The 21900-nt window shown below is 35.4% G+C and overlaps 1 protein-coding gene across 8 annotated transcripts in view; it reads left to right on the top strand.

The window, feature by feature from the left end:
• The window catches only part of LOC148939318 (uncharacterized), a 143264-nt gene extending 133126 nt beyond the window's left edge, over nt 1-10138 (top strand). For all 8 annotated transcript variants that reach the window (XM_089107102.1, XM_089107103.1, XM_089107101.1 and 5 more), the window contains 2 exons: nt 3321-3426; nt 9335-10138. In XM_089107102.1, coding sequence (XP_088963228.1) covers nt 3321-3426; nt 9335-9956 — 728 coding nt within the window. In that variant the 3' untranslated portion in view covers nt 9957-10138. The remainder of the gene's footprint in view (nt 1-3320; nt 3427-9334) is intronic.
• Nucleotides 10139-21900: the final 11762 nt, after the last annotated feature.

The raw sequence follows: 21900 nt of genomic DNA, 5'->3' as shown, positions 1-21900 counted from the left end.
TAAGGCCTTACTTCACTTTTTAGAATCAGCATCGCGCGTACATGAAATATAAAAGTTTGTTGTTAACATAAAGAGCGTAACAAACATAAAGTATTACTGGGAACTACTCGTTACAGCTCAAAAACACCCAAAAACTGAACACGGAGGCCCAAAGCCAGGTCAGTTTCTAGCCTATATTGACCTCAAGGGAAGACTGTGATTGGAAGGTTTGAAAACCTTTCTCAGAGTTTCCAGCCGTAGCTATATCCGCACCTTTTTGACATAAAGAATGCCAGTTTATAATAGATACACAAGATATAGGGGGTGAGATATCTTTCTTGTCAGCCAAAAACATCTTTGGATAATGGTATTGAAATTAATCAAAGCCAAGTGTATCATTTCAGCCAATTAATCTATTATACTATGACCGAACTCTTTATTTTTTAAAATCACTCTTTTTTTAGAATAAATTTGTTAATTTGGTCAATTATTGGTATCTTTGTCACAATGGCCCTCCCCCAAGATTTTACTCATTGGCGTCCTTGTCACATTGGGCCTCCCCCAAGATTTTGCTCTAGATCTGCCCTGCCTGAAACCCCTAGAAAATGGCATTAGATCAAGATCAAAGTTGTACCATTGGAATCAGTATGGTCAAAAATCTTGTATAGGGTAATTATTAAGGAGTCCCACCCACCTTGAACAACAAAGAAACTCACGTTTTTGCATGGGTAGCACTGATGTCTTTTTTTTCCTTTTTTTTAACCAGGGCTAGCGAGTTACCAGGACAACACAAAGAGATGTTTAATATCTCATTCGAACATAATTTAAAACTGCTAGTGCCCTTTTTGAGCGATCAAAAAGATTGGAGGGCAGCAATAATAATCTAAAAGAAAAACATGAGGGATTGAGTCATGTCTCCTCTTCCTCCAGTCGAAAATCAGAACGGTGGGGACTTCGATGGTATTTGTACAAATTACTTATCAGAGAAGAAACAAGCCTGATATACATAGGACACAATTTCAGACACAAATTTGAATAAGTTTTGTCAATGCAAAACTTAAGAAGTATGTGTAATTGTACGATTTTGTGTGGTTAAATATTCCTATGCATTGTGAATAATGGTATATAGCCTTATTAATATAACCTTGTAATGAATTATGTACTATATATACTATTTCTTTGGGATAAATAGTGAGCCACCTATTTAGAATTTCCCAACATGCAATTAAAAGTGGATCCCGTGTTGATTCTTGAGCTATTTAATTTTAACCAGGATATATTGGCTGACGGTAGCAACAAACTTGATAGTTCAAATGGGTTCTAGTTCAATCGTTTGTTATTTCTTATACATAAATGTAATCTAACTACACGTATCATGAGGCAACATAAAAATCTAGTCTTTAACGAAAGAAAATTGTATTTGAATTTACCTGGTTCTTTCCAAGGCCGTACCCAGGATTTTTTTTCGAGGTTTTTTCTAAAAAAAAATTCGGGGGGGGGGGGTTTACACACAAGAAACTCAAAAAACGCATACAAAATTTGTTTATATCCATTTTTGTTACGTTTTTACGAGTCAGAAAAACATTTCGGGCGGTTCAACCTCCCCCCCTCTGGGTACGACCTTGGTTCTTTCCTTACTTAAATTTTAAAAGATCAAACAGCAAAAATATCAGTAGTATATAAGGGTTGTTACAGTACCACTGGATTGTTGCAACATAAGATCTGGCAATGGTTGAAAAATGTGTTAGTTATTAGGTGAGTTTGAAAGATTTTTTTTTTTTTCAATGGAAAAGTAAGATCTTGTAGTTTTAATGACATTAAATGGGACGAATGTCTCATCTTTTCTGTTAGTCTCGTTCGATTTAACGCTGGCCGATCGATAGAGATTTTGACAAACAAATAAAATTAACAAAATCAATAGATGGTGGCGTTTAAGCGGTGGCTTAAACGCCGTTTTATGCGGTGGCGTTTTATGCGGATGGCGGCGTTTAAGCGGTTTCTTAATTCACGGAAATTAGGGGAAGGAGGTAAAATTTATTTTTCAAAATCTAGAGTCAGGGCAATTTTGTTTTGTTTTTCAGTTTTTTCAATGAAAATACAGAAAAAAGGTAATTTCAAAACCTAAGGGGGGATCTTGGGGCCAATGTCCTCTCTCCAATCACGCCACTGTATTTAAGCTAGTTTGGAATTAATTTGTTTCATAGTATGGCTAAATATCTTAAAGCAGGGGTGGGAAAGCTACCGAGGACATGATTTTGCCCAAAGACAATTATCTGTTACATGTTGCGATTTTATGACAATCTTTTTTCGATTAGATTGTATTTTTCGATGAATATCTGATAATCTTTTCGAGTATTCCCTAAGGAAGAGGTCAGGAAATAAATGGACTTATTCTTTGTTATTAACATCGATGGCGATAGTCAACAACAATTATGCGATGTAAAAAAGTTACCACCTGAACCCCGTTTCAACCCATCCCGCATCCAATATGGGGTTAGACATGGTTTGTGCAAATTATCTTTTTGAGTACCCGTGTTCGGGTCTTTAAACAAAAGAATATGAAGATACAAAAAATAGTGTCTTGTTACGGTTATTCTATGGCTTAAATCTTAACTTAAAGTTAACATTTTTAAATTCAGTGAAAAATCAAATTCTGATTTTTTGCTTTTACTTTATCTTTACTGCTGAATCTCACATTTCCTTATAAAGAAAGAAGAGAATGTAGAAAATATCTATGTCTTTAAACGATACCCGTCATATCGATAATAAATTAAAATAAATAGCTATATACCGTACAAGAAAATTGAACTCATTCAATAAACCAAGACTTTCCTATTTGTAATTTCACTTAACATATTATTTAACCAACTTAATTAATCACCGAAAAACCTGACTGAAAAATCTTTCTCTGAACTTATGGGCAAGGATGTACGCAGGGTGGATTATTCCCACGTCCTGAAATCTTATTAGTACCTCACGCCGCTTTTTCAACTCTTAAAAGTAGGTGCATAGAGCGATCTTTGAGCACTATTTTTTAGGGTTTTTATAGATATTTGGTTTTTCATACTATCCTATATAAAATTATATTGGTGAATAATTAAAAGGTGGGATTCGCCATTCCCTTTCCCCCCCCCCACTCACTCACGTCTGTAGCTCTGACCTTCGGCTTTGGCACACTTTTTCTTTCCGACCTCATGTTTCCGATTTTTCTGCATTTTTTTTTTATATATATATATATATATATATATATATATATATATATATATATATATATATATATATATATATATATATATATATATATATATATATATATAACTAATTCTCATTTTTTACTTTAGGTCCAAGCGCCCCATGGTTCAATGAGTTGGTGTTATGGTTATCGAGCGAGGAGAGTCTCCCTGAAGGTCCCTTGCGATTCCATGCATTTGTCGTTGGACTTCTCAAGTATGTTGGATTTTTATGTGTGTTTTTTATCAATACTTGACTACTATTTAACCCTGGGGCTACATTGGGGTGTCAACGATTTTGATGCGCGCGCTTATGAACGAGACTGGGGAAAATACACTGGCGTTTATATCAGCTGAAAAACAATACATGACAAAATTTTATAGAGAAATGAAATATGAGTCTAATTCAAAAGCGAGATTGTTTCAAATTATATTTTGATATTTAATTGGGATATCTATTACTAGTTCCTCCTTCAATTCAGTTTCTAAAAGAAATCCTTCTAGAACGTTGGTTCATCTTACTTTTCTGACATTTGTCTTTCAAATGAGTCTAATCATTGATCCTGGGAAAAAAAGAGAATAACGTAGACTCTACCGTTTCTATTTTTAACTAAGAAACTTAAACGTTCTTTTCGAAAAAAAACTTTGATTTATTTATAGTTCATGTTTAATTTTTCGAAAGAAAATGTCGTTTGTGTTACTTGAAATGAAACAAGTGTCATTTTTTTCTGTATCCTATGTTCATTCAGTGTCCATAGACTGTTGATAGTTTTAAGATATTTGTTCCTAACATACTACTTTAAAGCCGCCTTGATTTGTTTTTGTGCATGTCTGCTTGAAGCGTTTGCTATTTCGGCAGCCTCTATTAATTTTCGATCCTCTTTTGGCTGTGTTTTGTCAGCTGATTAGAAATATGTTTACGGCGTTGAGTATTGTCATGATGGTACTAACGACAGGAAAATAACTCTTGTCAAAAATGTGGCTACATGAAGCAATTTTGTATGTAAAGAAGTAGCCTAGTATTTAACTGAAAACTATAAACGGTTGGACAGTGGTATGGGATGTCCGAAGTCTGCTCTAAGGGTAAGCCGTAATAGTTGGGATAAAAATAATAAATATATATTATTGGTTAGGACATTATGTTTATATAAAAGAGGTTTTTGGCTATGGTGATTCCAATAATGCAGTTTAGTTTGGTTTGACACCATCTTTGGGGGATTTTAGACTATTTTCGAAATTCCCATTATTGTTTTTTTTTTTTTTTTTTTTTTTTTTTTTTTTTTTTTTTTTTTTTTTTTTTTTTAGATTAATCGGAATAATAGTTACCATTACCGAATCTGGTTCAGATTCAGATTGCGATTCTTCCTCACTTGACAGTGTTTATTAAAACTCGGTTTGTAATTTTCGGTTACTGTGGGCTAGGGTTCTTTTTTACTATGTGGCCTTTAAGAGGGGAACCATAATAGGATTTTGTGTATCAGTATGTATCTTATTTACATTATGTGTAGATTCCAATTATCTTATTTGAAAAATCTTAAGTTTTTCCGGGGATGGGGGAATTGATTTTGAGAATCTGTAACATCTATGGATACAGAAACAACTTGTAATATCGTACATACTGTACATAATGCGTACATATCGTATTACGCTTTTACTTAGTTGACAGAATCTTATATCCTAGGAACTATTATATGACCTTAAAACCAATATTATTCAGATTTGGAAAATATTCTCACAAAGTAGAGGATGTCTTTGCTTTAGGACAATATCAATTAGGACGATTTTGGTTTTGAGAGCTTGTTGCTATTTTTAGTTCAACTATTTTATCTGTTATTTATACCGTTTAAATAGTTTCTAGGCTATTTATGGTTTAACAAAAATAGTTCTTGGTACTTCTTTAGCGACTGTGTATCAAACTCATAAGAAACAATTTTAAGAATGAATGAACGGACGGACGTGTTATGGAGGGACGAATGGAGGGCCACGGGACTGAAATAAACGCGAGGTTAGGATTTTTTTTGCGTTCTTTTTTCAAAGTTAAGCAAATTTTGACGGGTAGCCGGATGGACTTTTTAGGGATGGATGGATGGAATGGGAAGATTGACGCGTTTACTTAATCCATCCAAAAATAGGACATGCAAAACAGTTGGTCCATGCAAAAACTGCACGTCCTCAAATGGGTCTCAAAGAAGTCATAAGAAGGGCTTTAAGGGAAGTGAGTATTTCATAGGAGAGATTAAAGCGTCAAAGCTCTAAACTATTTGGAATTTTAAGAGAGAGGGATAAGATATTTATTTCAAAAAATGACTATCACAAGCCCTGAAGGACCGAATTCACATTTCGGAGTCATAAAAAAAAAATCATGAAAATAGCACAACAACTAAAAAAAACTGGCTAGACACTGCCAAAAACAATAATAACAGAAAGGCAAAGCAATTAATTAGTCAAAAAAAAGTGTCAACTGTAAGAAAGTTAAAAAGGTAAAAACTAAATGAGATCGAGATAAAAATAGCGTTAAAAGGGTTTGAAAGAGAACATATAAGCATGGGGGAGGGAAAAAAAGAACCAAACAGACACAAAACTTGGGCATCACCAAGTTTGTGAACACAAACAGAGTGGTTTATTTGATCAGTAATGAAGAGGACAAAGGTTTTTTCATACATGGAGGGTAAGCAACGGATGGGGGACAAGATAGGGACGGGTATAGAGACGGTTCAGCTGTATTATCTTCGGATGGATCTGGTGCTACAAGGAGCTGCCAGTATTAATATTTGTCAGTATTGATAGTAAAGTAACTTGGAAGGCTTCCACTTATTTTTAAATAAAAAAGAAACGCGTTTCTTCAATTGAAAGTAAGGAGCAATATTAAAACTAAAAACGAACAGAAATCATCCTGTAGGGAAGAAGGCTGCCCCTTTCTCAACTTGCGCTCGCTGCGCTAAGATTTTTAGTTCTTAAAAAGCTCCTTATTCCAATTAAATTGTGTTTCAGGAGTCGTCCTAAAGAATTGGGACAAAAAGTCAAACTTTTGCGTCAACAGTGAAAGTTAAGGAAGGGGCAGCCTCCCTCGTATATGGAATAATTATTCTTTTGTTTTAAGTTTTAATGTTGCTCCTTACTTTCAATTAAAAAACTTCTTTTTTATATGATTTCTGATTGTTTTCAAAATCATGTCTGGAAATCGGGCCCCCTCTCCGCTATAAATTTTACCAGGAAAATCCCACCGTCACGAAAAATTCTTTCTACGGAAAATTCGCTCCCACTTAAATCTAGTAGAAAATGTAAAATTCGTCATTTTTGTAGAGAGATGTTTGAAACCTCTATGGTAAAGTTGTCTTGCATGCTGAATCTGATGGTGTGATTTTTATTAAGATCGCTTGATTTTGGGTTTTTACTCGAAAATAAGGCACATTTTTCGAAAATAAGGCACATTTTCTCAGGCTTGAAGCGTTTGATGGTAATATTAAACTTGATGAATTTTATCTATTTAAAATAAGCATAAAAAGCCAGTTCTTTTGATACCTTAATTGCTATCACAATTCCTTTTCTTAGAATTCCCTCTAAACAAAAACTTACTTACATACTTCTTTTACTTACTTCTTTTACTTCTCTTCTCTTTACCACGCACTGTCTGATCCCTTATTATCAAAATCAGGAAATAAGGAAACTAGCAACATTGGGAGCTTCAGGACAGTGAAATTAAGAGAAGAAATATATATCTCGTATTCATTACAGACTTGTAAAGGAAAAAAAAAATCAGAAAAATAAAAACGGAAAAATTTGGTGGAGTAAATAAAACCCAAGATAAAATCCAGTGTTTAAATTATCTTATTTTTTGTCTTTGCTTTTATTTTCAAACGTCTTTTCATCTAGTTTTCTCTTTTTGTCCTCTTCATTTTTTCCCTTAATAAATCCCGTTCAATGTTAAGTTTTTTTGCGTTCTTCTGTTTTTTGTATTTGTTTTTTAATAACATATATTTCTTTGCTTAACATCACTGATCTTTTTTTTTTAATAAGTTATTGTATGGTTGGTGTGCGCGGCTTTAGATCATTGACTGTATTATTGACATCAAATTCGTCAAGCTTCGTAACCGTAGCTTGAATTTTGCTACGTAACTGTATGCGTAGTGGATATAATGATAATTATTTGAAAAAGCCTTACATGACCATTATACAGCAAACATAATGTTTTGATTTTACTTCACGCAAACCATAAAACATGGTCAAATAGATGAATAAATTCAAGAAGTAAATAAATAAAAATAAAAACAAGTAAAAACGTAATAAGTAAAAATAAATAAATATAATAGTTAAAACAATAAATAGAATACGTAAAAAAAGTAAAGTTCTTCAAATAAATATTGGGGACATCAACGATTTTTTTTTTTTTAGCCTTATGTCCAAATAAGTCCAATACCTGGTGGGGATAATTTTTCAGATAGTCAGGTTATTTCTCTTCTGGGATTGCAAATCGGAAAAGAGTATATACTTAAGCAGCTTTTTCCAATTTTGTCATGGGGGGGGGGGTGTCTGTTGAGACCACTCTTGGGGCTGAGCTTCGCTTCGTCCATCCTGCAGTATGTGCCTGTATTACAAAGTGTATGCGTGTTTTCTACTGCGTTTATAATAAAAGTTTTCTGTCCTCATTATCAATTTTAATTTTACTATGCAAGTATTCCGCGAAACCAACTTTTTTGAAGGAAAGCACCTCTTAACTGAGGAATGTGCCAAAATATTGCCTAAGTAGCCAGTTTTTTTTGGGGAGGGGGACTTTTGTGGGAGAACTGAGGGTGATGAGATGGTCCAGTTGTGGTTTGACAATATGTGTTTTTTTCTTCAATTACATATTTTGCTTCTTGAACTAACAAAACGTAATTTGCTCGTCATTGCTGTTTTCTCGTGCCAAAAACTTTTTTTGATATCAAATGTGCTCAATTGTTGCGTTTACCTTCGAGAGTTTGGTACACCATCTTCATAATAGGGTCTTAAAATAAAACGTTGCATGCATAAAAAAAAAATTAGTATTTTACTCTAGTAATTGCAATTGCGTCTTTTTTGGGATCATGCGGACTTTTTGCATTTGCATTAAAATTTACTTTTGAGGTCCTTGTTCCAGTACTGATGCCTTTCAAAACTTGACAAAACTAGAGAAAGCTCCCTGGGCAAAAAACGGTGCACCCAGCAGTTCCATAATTTAAACTAGTAAGATTCTCGAACAGCCAAAGTTATCCAAAATAAAAAAAAATATTAATAAGCTCTAACATGAACGGAAATGGTTAACAAAAAAAAAAATAATAAATCAACGCCATCTGCCGCCCTAGCTTAAGAAAAAAACAATCAAAGATATACCATAAGCTAAAGCACTTAAGAAAAATATGCGCAAGTTTGTACTAACTAATCGCAATATTCTGGAAAAAATTCGTCTCGTGATCTGTCTGCTGCTCTTTGGTTCCTTGCAATGGAATCAAAGTCGTTTTAAACAAGAGAGAACAATAACATTTAGGTATAAGAAGATATAAACTGAACAGCCTGCAACACTTGACTGAAAATTAGTGCAGCCATTTTAGTCTAGTTGCCACCAATTGGGGTAATAAACATTGAACCTGGCCAATGAGACCTATATAATTATCCAAGTGGTAAAAAAATATTAAAAATCAACTTTTTTAGGCTATGTTGGTTTGATCATCTGGCAACGCTGATTTGATGCTGTAGTTATAAACATACAGTAATTAATTGTTGAGAAAGTTTGCCAGTGAGGCTACTTGTTGCGAAACTGGTATATTTTTTATTTATTTATTTGTCATTATTGTTTTTTTAGTAAAGAAAAGTACTACGAAGATGGGGTAATGGACTTTTGCTGAAGGCATAATATGATATGATTAACTACAGAAAGTGATTTAGGTGGGAAAGGAGCTCAGTTTAGGATTCTCAATTATTTACAAACGGTAATATCATAATCAGCAAAATATTTTAGACATCACTTGTAAAATAGTTCAGAAAATGGTCACTTTTTTTTTTCTTTTTTTTTAACAGTTTGTTTAAATTTCGGTACATTAAACCTTTTCTTTCAAGAACAATCGAAGCTGCCGTGATTTCACTTGTCTCCTGAACCTCTTTTTTTGTAGGATGGGTGGTCTGGCCTGGTGGCTTGAAAACTTAACAGCTCGCGAATCAGTCCTACATCGTCATTACAAGTCCACTGCCTTCCTCTACGCATGCAGCGGTGCAACTCACGATTTAATGGAAGAACTACTTGCCAGTTTAAGTCAGTTATCTGGAATCCGTTTGAATCTCAACGTCTCAATCAATGCTGAAGACAGGAAAAAAATCACACAATCTACAGCTAGTACGAGTAGTAGAAGCAGCACATCACTTAGGGTAACACCTCCCGCAAGTCCTCGGCGAACTGAGAGACAACGACCCCAGACGCTGATTACACCCAAGCCAGTGAGCAAGCAGCTTAGGACCCCTGCTGCGAAACTTTTACAAAAAAATTCTTTAAAAGTGGCTGAGCAGAAAGAGCATAAAAGTTTTGGTACCTTGAAGAAGCAGTGGCAGCAGCTGTGCGATGAAAAACCAAATATTAAGCGTGCAGCTAAGATTGAAAGTGAGAAAAACTCTACTGATCATTCTGCTTCCCCTGTGAAGTCACGTATCCCTCGTCCGGCAGCATCTGGGATTCCTAAACTTCAGCCAAGGTGCAGATTTTCAGGCTCTTCGCCTGTTTTAGGTCCTCCGATATTATAAGCGTAGTGTTTAGTTGTTGATCTGATGCTTAACTTTTCTTGTGATAATTTATGCTTTGAAAATAAGCAATTTTATATAGATTTTTAGTTGGCCTTGCCGTTTCAAAGGAGTGTTTTAATCGCAGTTTTTGTTGCCTTTTCTTCGCTTAACGTTTCAACTATTAAAAATGTTTAACATGGAAATTTTGTTGCCTTATGTTTGATCGGGTCTTCTATGAAATAGCTTCTGTAACTTGCACATCAGTTATCAGGATTGCACATCGGTTCCACAAAATTGCTTAGGTTAGCACGTGAGTGTCCGAAGATATTATAATGCATAATATTTTGGACCGAACTGATGGGTATGAGTTGTACATTTAATTCGTAACTTCTCAATGATCAAATTCTCAAAATTTTTCCAAAATATAGTTACAACCATTATATGGTGAAAAGACCGAAAAGACAGGGAAACACGCATGGACTCTAAAACCAAAGACTACCCTTAATACGAGTCATACAAACCTTTGGGGGGGGATTCAAATAGGAAATTTTAAGATATTACAATGCATAAAAGCTGTGTTTTTACATCATTTATTTGGCAAAATTACAAAGCTGAGCTGACTATAATATTCATTATTGCAGTTACAATGTGCACCTCGTACATTGAAAAATGTCTCCTTATATCCGAGGATAGAAGAAAAATCGATTTCAATGCACAATTGGGGCAATCTAGAAGGAAATACTATAAAATTCTGGGAACGATTTTTTAAAATCCTAAAATGCTTATATCAATCCTGAAATCGCTTGACTTTACTCACCCCAACCCCCCTACCCTCGAATATAAAAAATTGCATATATTAAATACGTAACCTAACCTAACTAGGTTAGGTATTTAATATATGCAATGCTACCCCCCCCTAATGTGAAAATATATAGCTCAAATTTATATATAGCCCAATTCCCCCCCCCTAAACCCCAAAAAAACAAGTTTAAATGTAGTTCCCAGAGTGAGAAACCCCTGAATACTTGTTTATACAACATCAGATAGCGTCAAATCTTTGCTTTTGACCCCCCCCTCCCCCTCGAATATGTAAATATATTTCCCAAATTTTATATTTTCCATCCGTTTTTCCGTTTCTTAATTTTGTCAACGTTTATTCAATTTACACGTAATAAGTAGAAATAAGAGTGACGTATGGCAAAATGCATGGAAAATATATAATTTGGGCTAGGTTGGGGTTAAAATATGCTGAAGTGCTTTAGGAATGATATAAGTGAGTACTTTAGGATTTTTAAAAGTTGTTCTCAGAATCCTTGTTTAGTAATCGATAGTCGTTATATATATAGAGACAGCCGATATTGAGTTGGATTCAGAGGACGCTAAACTACTGGAGCCGGTTGGGCAGGAGGAAATATGGCACGCCTTGAAAAGCATGAGAGGGAACTCAGCACCGAGCATCGACGGAGTGTCGGGCATCGACGGCCAACTAAGCTGTTGAGATGGTCAAGAGCATGGATACTGCCAGTGCTTGCATTGATATTCTCGGCAATTCTAAGTACACCTCTATGGCCGCAAAATTGGCAAATATCGATTATGATCCCATTATTTAAGAAAGGAGAAAGAAACCTGCACAAGAACTATATGGGGATAAGTTTAGGAAGTTCTATCAGTAAGTTATTTTGTAGAGTGCTGTATAATAGGATGGATAAATGGTTGCAAAATAAAGGTAGATTAATTGAAAGTCAGGCAGGGTTTAAGAAAAACAATAGTACAATTGATCAAATATTTTGTTTACAGGCTTTAGTTAGTAAATATACGAAGTATAGGGAAAATAGGCTATATACGGCGTTTTTGGACATTAGTGGAGCATTTAATGAAGTTTCAAGGAGTATGTTGAAATGGGTGGTAGTGAAATTAGGATTGCCAATTAGGTTAATAAGTAGGTTAATAACGTTTTTGGACATTAGTGGAGCATTTAATGAAGTTTCAAGGAGTATGTTGAAATGGGTGGTAGTGAAATTAGGATTGCCAATTAGGTTAATAACGTTTTTGGACATTAGTGGAGCATTTAATGAAGTTTCAAGGAGTATGTTGAAATGGGTGGTAGTGAAATTAGGATTGCCAATTAGGTTAATAATTAGGTTAATAACGTTTTTGGACATTAGTGGAGCATTTAATGAAGTTTCAAGGAGTATGTTGAAATGGGTGGTAGTGAAATTAGGATTGCCAATTAGGTTAATAACGTTTTTGGACATTAGTGGAGCATTTAATGAAGTTTCAAGGAGTATGTTGAAATGGGTGGTAGTGAAATTAGGATTGCCAATTAGGTTAATAATTAGGTTAATAACGTTTTTGGACATTAGTGGAGCATTTAATGAAGTTTCAAGGAGTATGTTGAAATGGGTGGTAGTGAAATTAGGATTGCCAATTAGGTTAATAATTAGGTTAATAACGTTTTTGGACATTAGTGGAGCATTTAATGAAGTTTCAAGGAGTATGTTGAAATGGGTGGTAGTGAATTGCCAATTAGGTTAATAACGTTTTTGACATAGAGCATTTAATGAAGTTCAAGGTATCTGAAATTGGATGAATTAGGTTAATAATTAGGTTAATAACGTTTTTGGACATTAGTGGAGCATTTAATGAAGTTTCAAGGAGTATGTTGAAATGGGTGGTAGTGAAATTAGGATTGCCAATTAGGTTAATAATTAGGTTAATAACGTTTTTGGACATTAGTGGAGCATATAATGAAGTTTCAAGGAGTATCTTGAAATGGGTGGTAGTGACATTAGGATTGCCAATTAGGTTAATAATTAGGTTAATAACATTTTTGGACATTAGTGGAGCATTTAATGAAGTTTCAAGGAGTATGTTGAAATGGGTGGTAGTGAAATTAGGATTGCCAATCAGGTTAATAACGTTTTTGGACATTAGTGGAGCATTTAATGAAGTTTCAAGGAGTATGTTGAAATGGGTGGTAGTGAAATTAGGATTGCCAATTAGGTTAATAATTAGGTTAATAACGTTTTTGGACATTAGTGGAGCATTTAATGAAGTTTCAAGGAGTATGTTGAAATGGGTGGTAGTGAACTTAGGATTGCGAATTAGGTTAATAACGTTTTTGGACATTAGTGGAGCATTTAATGAAGTTTCAAGGAGTATGTTGAAATGGGTGGTAGTGAAATTAGGATTGCCAATTAGGTTAATAAAAGTTATAATGAAAATGTAGGAGATGGTTAAAGTAGTAGTGAAGATATGTATTCCATATTCTAGGCCAGTTTTAAGTAAGGTAGGCCTTAAACAGGGATGCACTCTATCACCGCGTTTGTTTTCTCTTTTTATTAATGATATTGAGCAGTATTTTAGAAATAGAAATGTCCTTATGTTAAAATTAATGTCGCTGGAGCTGTTTCGGTTATTATTTGCAGATGACATAGTATTGCTTGCAAAATCGGCTCCGGATTTGCAATAGATGTTAGAGATTTTGGATAGTTATTTGGGGAGTAAAAAAATTGTTTTAAATATTGACAAATCAGTTATATTAGTTTTTGGAAATGATGAAAGGGAAAAGAATAAGTTTTATTTAAAGGAAAAGAGATAGAAAGAAGTTAAGGATTTTATTTATTTGGGATGTAAGTTTACAAGTTCAGGGAGGTGGAGTGATCAGATGCAAATAGCGACTTGGAAGGGTCAGAAGGCTTCATGGGCGTTATTGAAGAGTCCCCTTAGGCATCTAGGACCGGCAGATATTAAGCTACAGAAGAGAATTTGTGAGACGAAGGTAGGCCCAGAATTGAGTTACGGTGGGGAAGTTTGGGGGTTTGAAAAAAGGGGAAAAAATAGAGAGAATTTATTTAGAACATTTCAGGTGACTTTTAGGGCTTAGCGGGAAATTTAATAGTCTGGTGTTAAAGGGTGGTCTAGGATTTTTTTCATTGAGGGTAAATAGATTAGTTAGAATGATAGGGATACTGGGAAAAGGTGATTCGTTTACAGAATAAAAGTTTAGTAAATGCGGCTTATCTGGAGGTGTTTCAGGATAGAAGGAAAAGTTCATGGGCTTCCCAGGTGAGATCAATTTTAAATAGTTATGGCTTATCAGAAGTTTGGAATGAAGGGAATCGGGTAGGACTGGGAGAGGGAAATGTAGCAAAATTAGAAAAGGGTGTTCTGAATGATAAGGAGATTCAGAAACGGCAGTATGAAGTTGCAGCCTCGGCGTTTACCGGCAATGGCAGGAGGTCTGGGGATATGATATTTATTTTAAAGCGAGTTTAAATAGTGAAGAAATTAAGTGGTATATATCAGGGAAGGGTGATTTTCTAGCACTTGGAGAAAGGAGGAAATATTTAGGCAGGGTAAGGGTAATGGACGGTCCTTACTCATGCCCTATGTGTGGAGAAAATGGTGAGGATCTGATTCACTTCATGGTCCTTTGTCCCGAATTACAGGATTTAAGGAAATAATTATTTTTTGGTAATGTTGGGACAAGTGAGTGGTTGGTTTCAGTAATGGGATCAAAAAATTATGGGACAATAAGAATGATAGCAAAATATATAAAATTGGGTATGTCACATAGAGATAGATAGATTTTTGTAAAAGGGGTGGGGTGAGTGTTGAAAGTATTGTTGTATGTGTGTAAGTTGTTTTCTTGAAATTATTGTTGTAGGCCTATGTGTTTCTAAGTTGTTTGTTATTTTTTGTAGCCACGGCCCGTGTGGCTTTAGAGCATTAAATTATCTATCTATCTATCTATATACAAAAAAAACTTGCCTTCGATTTTTGTCGAAGTTGCGGCCTTCTGCTAGGTAGTATTCTTAACTTCATTATGTATTACTGCGCTCGTAGGCCTAGTTATTCATTTCTTGTTTACTTAGACTTTCATGTTGCTACATAATAACAGTCGTTGCGGAACCAAAGTAAGTCAAATTGTCTATGATTGGTCTGCTGATACTGATCCACCGATTAAAAAGAAGTTTGCATATTACGAGCCTTATGTAAACCAGTGAGATAGGCATACTTTCTAATTCGAAGCTGCCTTACTGGGCTCGGATACGCTTGCTGCACTTGCTAGATAGGTTTCAGTGCAGATTTGTATATAGTTTGTCGCGAAAACATCCCTGTGTGTTAAAGTTATCTCAATTTACTATTTTCCTGTTGTTCTTAAATCGAATATACAGACCGGTGTGACAGTCCTTGTGATTTTTACAAAGACTTAGATGTAAATTTAAATGTAAAAAGAAAAAAATGTACAAGAAAACGCTTTGTAAAGAATACAACACAAAAACTGTAAGCACTTTCTGGATTATAAAGGATGACCGTCTCTGAAAATTTGAAACAAATTTCTGGGGACTTTTTGGGTTTTTAAGGGCAGGTCGGTGGAGAGGGAAAGGTAGATTCAAACTGTATATAGAGAATGATTTAGCGAAGTTTAAAAAAAAAATACCATAATTTTTTTTTGCCTGAGATCCTTCATTACGACCTTAGATTATCAAACAGTTCGTGGTAACGAACTGTAAGTAAGGAGCGACCCGGCTCAATAGTAACCGAAACTCTAAAAAACGAAATTTTGATACCAATAGATGCATCAAAAATCAAATTTTTATGCTGATTTCAAGTATATAAGTTTCATCAAGTTTAGTCTTACGCATCAGAAGTTATTTGCCTTATATTCGTGAAAAGGAGGAACACCTCCTTAAAAGTCATAGAACCCTAATGAAAATCACACCATCAGATTCAGCGTATCAGAGAATCCTACAGTACAGGTTTCAAGCTCCTATCTGCAAAAAAGGGGAATTTTGCATTTTTTTTTGCCAGAAGAAAGATCACGGGTGCGTGTTTATTTGTTTGTTTTTTTGTTGTTGTTTTTTCCAGGGGTGATCGTATCGACCCAGTGGTCCTAGAATATTGCGGCAGGGCTCATTTGAACTGAAATTAAGAATTCTAGTGCCTTTTTTAATTGACCAAAAAAATGGAGGGCAACTAGGCCCCCTCCCACGCTCATTTTTTTCCCAAAGTCACCCGATCAAAATTTTTAGATAGCCATTTTGCTCAGCATGGTCGAAAAATATAATAACTATATCTTTGAGGATGATTAATCCGCCACAGTCTTCTGGGGAAGGACTGCAAGTTACGAACTTTGCCTAATGTTTACACATAGTATTGGTTATTGGAAAGTATACAGACGTTTTCACTGGGGATTTGTTTTTGTAGTGAGGGGGGGGGGTCGGGGGTTACGTGGAAGGATCTTTTCATGGGGGAAGGGCCATTGCTATGAAGGGGGTGGAGGATTTTCCAGCATTATTTTAAAAAACGACCAGAAATTAAATTAAAAAAAAAACTATTTTGTGAATAAGGGGTTATTCTTAATGAATTGGAACAAAATTTGAACTTTAGCGTAAAGAGTGAGGTATTGACTAGGGGGTGAACCCCCTAATATACGTAATACAAATATACGAATATAGAAGTTCGTTACGTAAGTTAATTCGTAAGTTACGTATATTTATTACTGATAAAAACGTTCGTAAATAAAATTAAACAACTTTCGAGAAAGCCATTTAACCAAAAAAAAGTAAAATTAATATGCAATTTTTTTTAATTATTCATGTACGGTGAACCAAAATCAAAACCTGCATTAATTCAAAAACGTTCAGAAATCATAGGCAGCGCTGCCTAAGTAAAGGACGATGTGGGCACAATGTATTGTTTATTTATTTTTTCCTCCATACCGAGGCACTTCGTATCGAAGGAGTTATCGTAGAAACTTTGAAAAGGGCTCATTCGATTGGAAACTGGAGTGACTAGTGCACTTTTTAATAGTCGAAAGTGATTGCCCCCCCCCCACGCCCATCATTCCCCCAAACATATCCAATCAAAATTTTGAGATAGCCATTTTGTTCAGCGTTGTTAATTTCCAGATAGATAATATGTTTTTGAAGAGGACACTCCCCCACAGCCCACAGGGCAAGTGTTTTAAGTTATGCCCTGGGGGCATATGAGGTATTTTATGGAAGGCGTTCTTGTTTAAACTTCAAAAAAGGCTCATTCGGTTGGAAAATCAAAGGGCTAGTACCCTTTTTAATAGTCGAAAGTGATTGAAGGGCAGCTAGCCCCTCCCCACGCCCATTATTTCCCCGAACACATCCGATCAAAATTTTGAGATAGCCATTTTGTTCAGCGTAGTTGATTTCCCGATAGAAAATATGTTTTTGAGGAGGACACTCCCCCACAACCCTCAGGGCAAGGGTTTTAAGTTATGTTCTGGGGGCATATAAGCCTTTTATAGAAGGCGTTGTCGTATAAACTTCAAAAAAGTCTTATTCGTCTATAAAATAAAATGAATAGGGGAATTTATTACAGTCGATAGTGATAGGTGGGCACATAGCCCCCACCCACGCCCCTAAGTCCCCACACCATACGAAAAATACTTTGATGCAGCTAAGTTGTTGAACGTAGTCGATTCCCAGATAGAAAATATGTTTTTGAGGAGGACACTCCCCAAAAACCCCAAAGGGCTAGTGCCCTTTTTAATAGTCGAAAGTGATTGGAGGGCAACTAGCCCCACCCCCACGCCCATCATTCCCCAAAACACATCCAATCAAAATTTTGAGGTAGCCATTTGGTTCAGTGTAGTTGATTTCCAGATAGAAAATATGTTTTTGAGGAGGACACACCCCTACAACCCAGGGCAAGGGTTTTAAGTTATGCCCTGGGGACATATAAGGTTTTTATAGAAGGTGTTGTCGTAGAAACTTCAAAAGGGGCTCATTCGATTGAAAATTCAAAGGGCTAGTGCCCTTTTCAATAGTCAATGGTTGGCGGATAAATAGCCCCCCCCCCACGCCCATCATTCCCCCAAACACATCTCCAATCAAAATTTTGAGATAGCCATTTTGTTGAGCGTTGTTGATTTCCACATAGAAAATATGTTTTTAGGAGGACACTCCCCCATTACCCTCAGGGCAAGGGTTTTAAGTTATGCCCTGGGGGCATATAAGGTTTTTATAGAAGGCTCTTTCGTAGAAACTTCAAAACAGGCTCATTCAATTGGAAATTCAAAGGGCTAGTGCCCTTTTTAATAGTCCAAAGTGATTGGAGGGCAACTAGTCCCCCCACGCCCATCATTCCCCCAAACACCACCAATAAAAATTTTGAGATAGCCATTTTGTTCAGCGTAGTTGATTTCTAGATAGAAAATATGTTTTTGAGGAGGACACTCCCCCACAACCCTCAGGGCAAAGGTTTTAAGTTATGCCCTGGGGGCATATAAGGTTTTTATAGAAGGTGTTGTACTAGAAACTTTAGAAAAGGCTCATTCGATTGGAAATTCAAAGGGCTAGTGCCCTTTTTAATGGTCGAAAGTGATTGGAGGGCAACTAGCCCCCCCCCCACGCCCATCATTCCCCCAAACACATCCAATCAAAATTTTGAGATAGCCATTTTGTTGAGCGTAGTTTATTTCCAGATAGAAAATATGTTTTTGAGGAGGACACAACCCTCAGGGCAAGGGTTTTAAGTTATGTCCTGGGGGCATATAAGGTTTTTATAGAAGACCTTGTCATAGAAACTTCAAAACAGGTTCATTCGATTGGAAATTCAAAGGGTTAGTGCCCCTTTTAATAGTCGAAAGTGATTGGAGGGCAACAAGCCCCCCCCCTCCCCACGCCCATCATTCCCCCAAACATCCAATAAAAATTTTTAGATAGCCATTTTGTTCAGCGTAGTTGATTTCCACATAGAAAATATGTTTTTGAGGACGAAAATCCTCCAATACCATCGGGACAAGGGTTTTATGTTATGCCCTGGGGGTATATAAGGCTTTAATAGAAAACTTTGTCGTTGAAACTTCAAAACAGACTTATTTAATTGGAAATTCAATGGTATAGTATCCTTTTTAATATTCGCAAGTAATTGGAGGGCAACTACGCCCCCCCCCGCCCTTCATTCCCCCAAACTTATCCAATCAGAATTTGGAGATAGCCAATTCGTTCAGCGTAGTTGATTTCCAGATAGAAAATATGTTTTTGAGGAGGATACTCCCCCAAAGCCCTCAGGGCAAGGGTTTTAAGTTATTCCTTGGGGGCATATATAGTTTTTATAGAAGTCATTGTCGTAGAAACTTCAAAAAAAGCTCTTTCGATTGGAAATTCAAAGGGCTAGTGCCCTTTTTAATAGTCGAAAGTGATTGGAGGGCAGCTAGTCCCCCCCTGGCCCATCATTCCCCCAACACATCCAATACAAATTTAGAGATAGCCATTTTGTTCAGCGTAGTTGATTTCCAGACAGAAAATATGTTTTTGAGGAGGTCACTCCCCCACAATCCTCAGGGCAAGGGTTATAAGTTATGCCCTGTCGGCATATAAGGTTTTTATTGAAATCTTTGTCGTAGAAACTTAAAAAAGGGCTCATTCGATTTGAAATTCAAAGGGCTACTACCCTTTTCAATAGTCGAAAGTGATTAGTGATATTTTTGTTGTTGTTGTTTAGACCAGGGCACTTCGTATCGAGTGAGTTGTCGTGGGAACTTAGAAAAGGGCCCATTCGATTGAAAATAGAAAGGGTGATACCCTTTTTAATAGTAGAAAGTGATTGGAGGGCAACTAATCCCCCTTCCACTTCCACCCTACCACGCCCCCCCAACCAATTTCCCCATAATTTTTAAAAAAAAAAGTTTCCATAATATTAAAAAAAAATGCACTGTGATAATGCTAATTTCCAATAAGGCATCTCAGCAGTATACCAAGAACGACTGAGGGTATTATGTTCAAATTTTGGGGCTACTTCTGTACTTAAAATTTAACCAAATCAAAATAGCGTAAGTACATCCAATCTATCAAAGAAAGTAAACAGATTTTTTGTAAATGGTATCAATTTTTCCATTTCAGGTCAACTAGAGGAGGTATGAAACTAAACTAAACACCACTATTTGTTTCTACATTTTTAAAGGTTTATGTTGTTGAAAATTGCTGAAAATTTTTCTCCAGCATACAAATAGCAGGCCAAACTAAAAAGTCTTAAAAAAGCGAAAAGATTTAAAGTATTATTTTCTTTTTCCCTGAAAAGACTATGCCAATATAAAACGAACAGAAATTAATTTTAAAAACTTTTTCCACAAAATAAGTTTTTCAAAGAAAAGTAAAGTACTCCATTAAACAAAAAATGAGCAAAAATAAAATCAAATAATTTACCAAGCGTGAAACTACCACAAATCAGCATCGATAAATAAATGAAACCTAAAACGAACAGAAATTACGATAAATAACCGAGTCAAACTCAAAACGAGCAGGAATTAACATAAGTTGGGCGCAAAACCCCTATGCCTTCCCAAGGCCAGAACAAAATTTGCACTCTACTGAAAAAATACAAATGAATATGCATTGTCAGTTAAATATACATATACTGATATTTAGTAATCAAAATGTTAATATTATTTGATTTATCAAAGTTATAATAGTAAAAACATTTACATTTTTTTCAGTAAAGTGCAAATTTTGTTCTGGCCTTGGGAAGGCATAGGGGTTTTGCGCTTATGTTAATTTCTGCTCGTTTTGAGTTTGACTCGGTTATTTATTGTAATTTCTGTTCGTTTTGGGTTTCATTTATTTATCGATGCTGATTTGTGGTAGCTTCAGGCTTGGTAGATTATTTTTTGTTTAATGGAGTTCTTTACTTTTCTTTGAAAAACTTATTTTGTGGAAAAAGTTTTTTGAATTAATTAAATAAAAAAAAAAGTTTTTTTTTAACTGAAAGTAAGGATCGACATTACAACTTGAAACGAACAGAAATTATTCCGTAAAGTATATGAAAGGGGCTGTCCCCTCCTCAGCGCCTCGCTCTTTACGCTAAAGTTTGACTCTGTGTCACAACTCTACTTTTTAAAACAATAAAAAACTTTAGCGTAAAGATCGAGGCGTTGAGGAGGGGACAACCCTTTCATATACAGAATAATTTCTGTTCGTTTTAAGTTTTAATGTCGCTCATTACTTTCAGTTAAAAAAAACTTGTTTCTTTTGTTTAATCCACTTTAAAGGGTCAACGCCTGAGGTGGACTCAAGGCAGTATTGCTCAGGTAAGGGTCGTGAGAGTCATAGGTTAGCAGGGATCCTTATTTCCATGACATTGCCTGTTCCTTACCAATATCTTGGCTATTGTAGAGAGCTAGTAAAGAATAGAGAACAAGTATAGACTTTAGGTTGGGCCGCATCGCTCAAAAAGTCAGTTTTTAGGCAAAATTAAGATTGTTTTCTTATGGTTTTCTTATGGTTATGTTTTCTAAATGTTTTTTTAAATGGCTTATATCCTAGGTTTGTTAATAACCGAAAGTGGTGAATTTTTATTTTTCATAATTTGGAGGACATGACTTTGATTACTGAAACGTAATGCATTTTTGCAGTACAAGTTTTGATCGATAGTTTTATTAGAAGCTTTCAATGTTATCTGTTTACAGTAGTACAATGGAATAACAGCCTAGGGTTTTTTTTTTTTTTTAAGTTTTTGAAGTGTTCTCTGTAGTTCACGAAAGTATGGAGGGAGGGCAAAATGCATTTACAAAACCTAGGGGTAAGGGCGAATATTTTTAATTATTCATTTTTTTTAATTATTCGAATTTTTTATCGAATTCGAATTTTTCAATGAAAATATCCCCAAAAAGGTATATCGTTCTAAGTCGGGGGGGGGGGGGGGGGTTAAAAATATAGGGGGCACAACCCCCCTCTTTTCTATTTTTACTTCCGGTTCTCTTACTCCATGCTGTTATGCCAAATGTTAAGTTTCTGACATTAATTGATTTTTATTCGGTTTTAGGGTTTTGACTGTATTTTTTAGCTTTTTTATCCTTATTTCATTTTGTTTTTTATGTCAAGGTTCGGAAGTTCTGCTTGTGATAATCCTGTTGAAACAAAGTGTTATCTAATCTCATTCCCAGGTGGGTTTTGGTATTGAGTTTATAATGTCTATGACTTCGCGA

This window comes from Artemia sp. Qi Xiang Cuo, chromosome 21 (genome assembly GCF_049724085.1).
Source record: "Artemia sp. Qi Xiang Cuo chromosome 21, ASM4972408v1, whole genome shotgun sequence".
NCBI classification, from domain to species: Eukaryota; Metazoa; Arthropoda; class Branchiopoda; order Anostraca; family Artemiidae; genus Artemia; species Artemia sp. Qi Xiang Cuo.
This window is presented reverse-complemented; position numbering and strand designations above follow the sequence as displayed.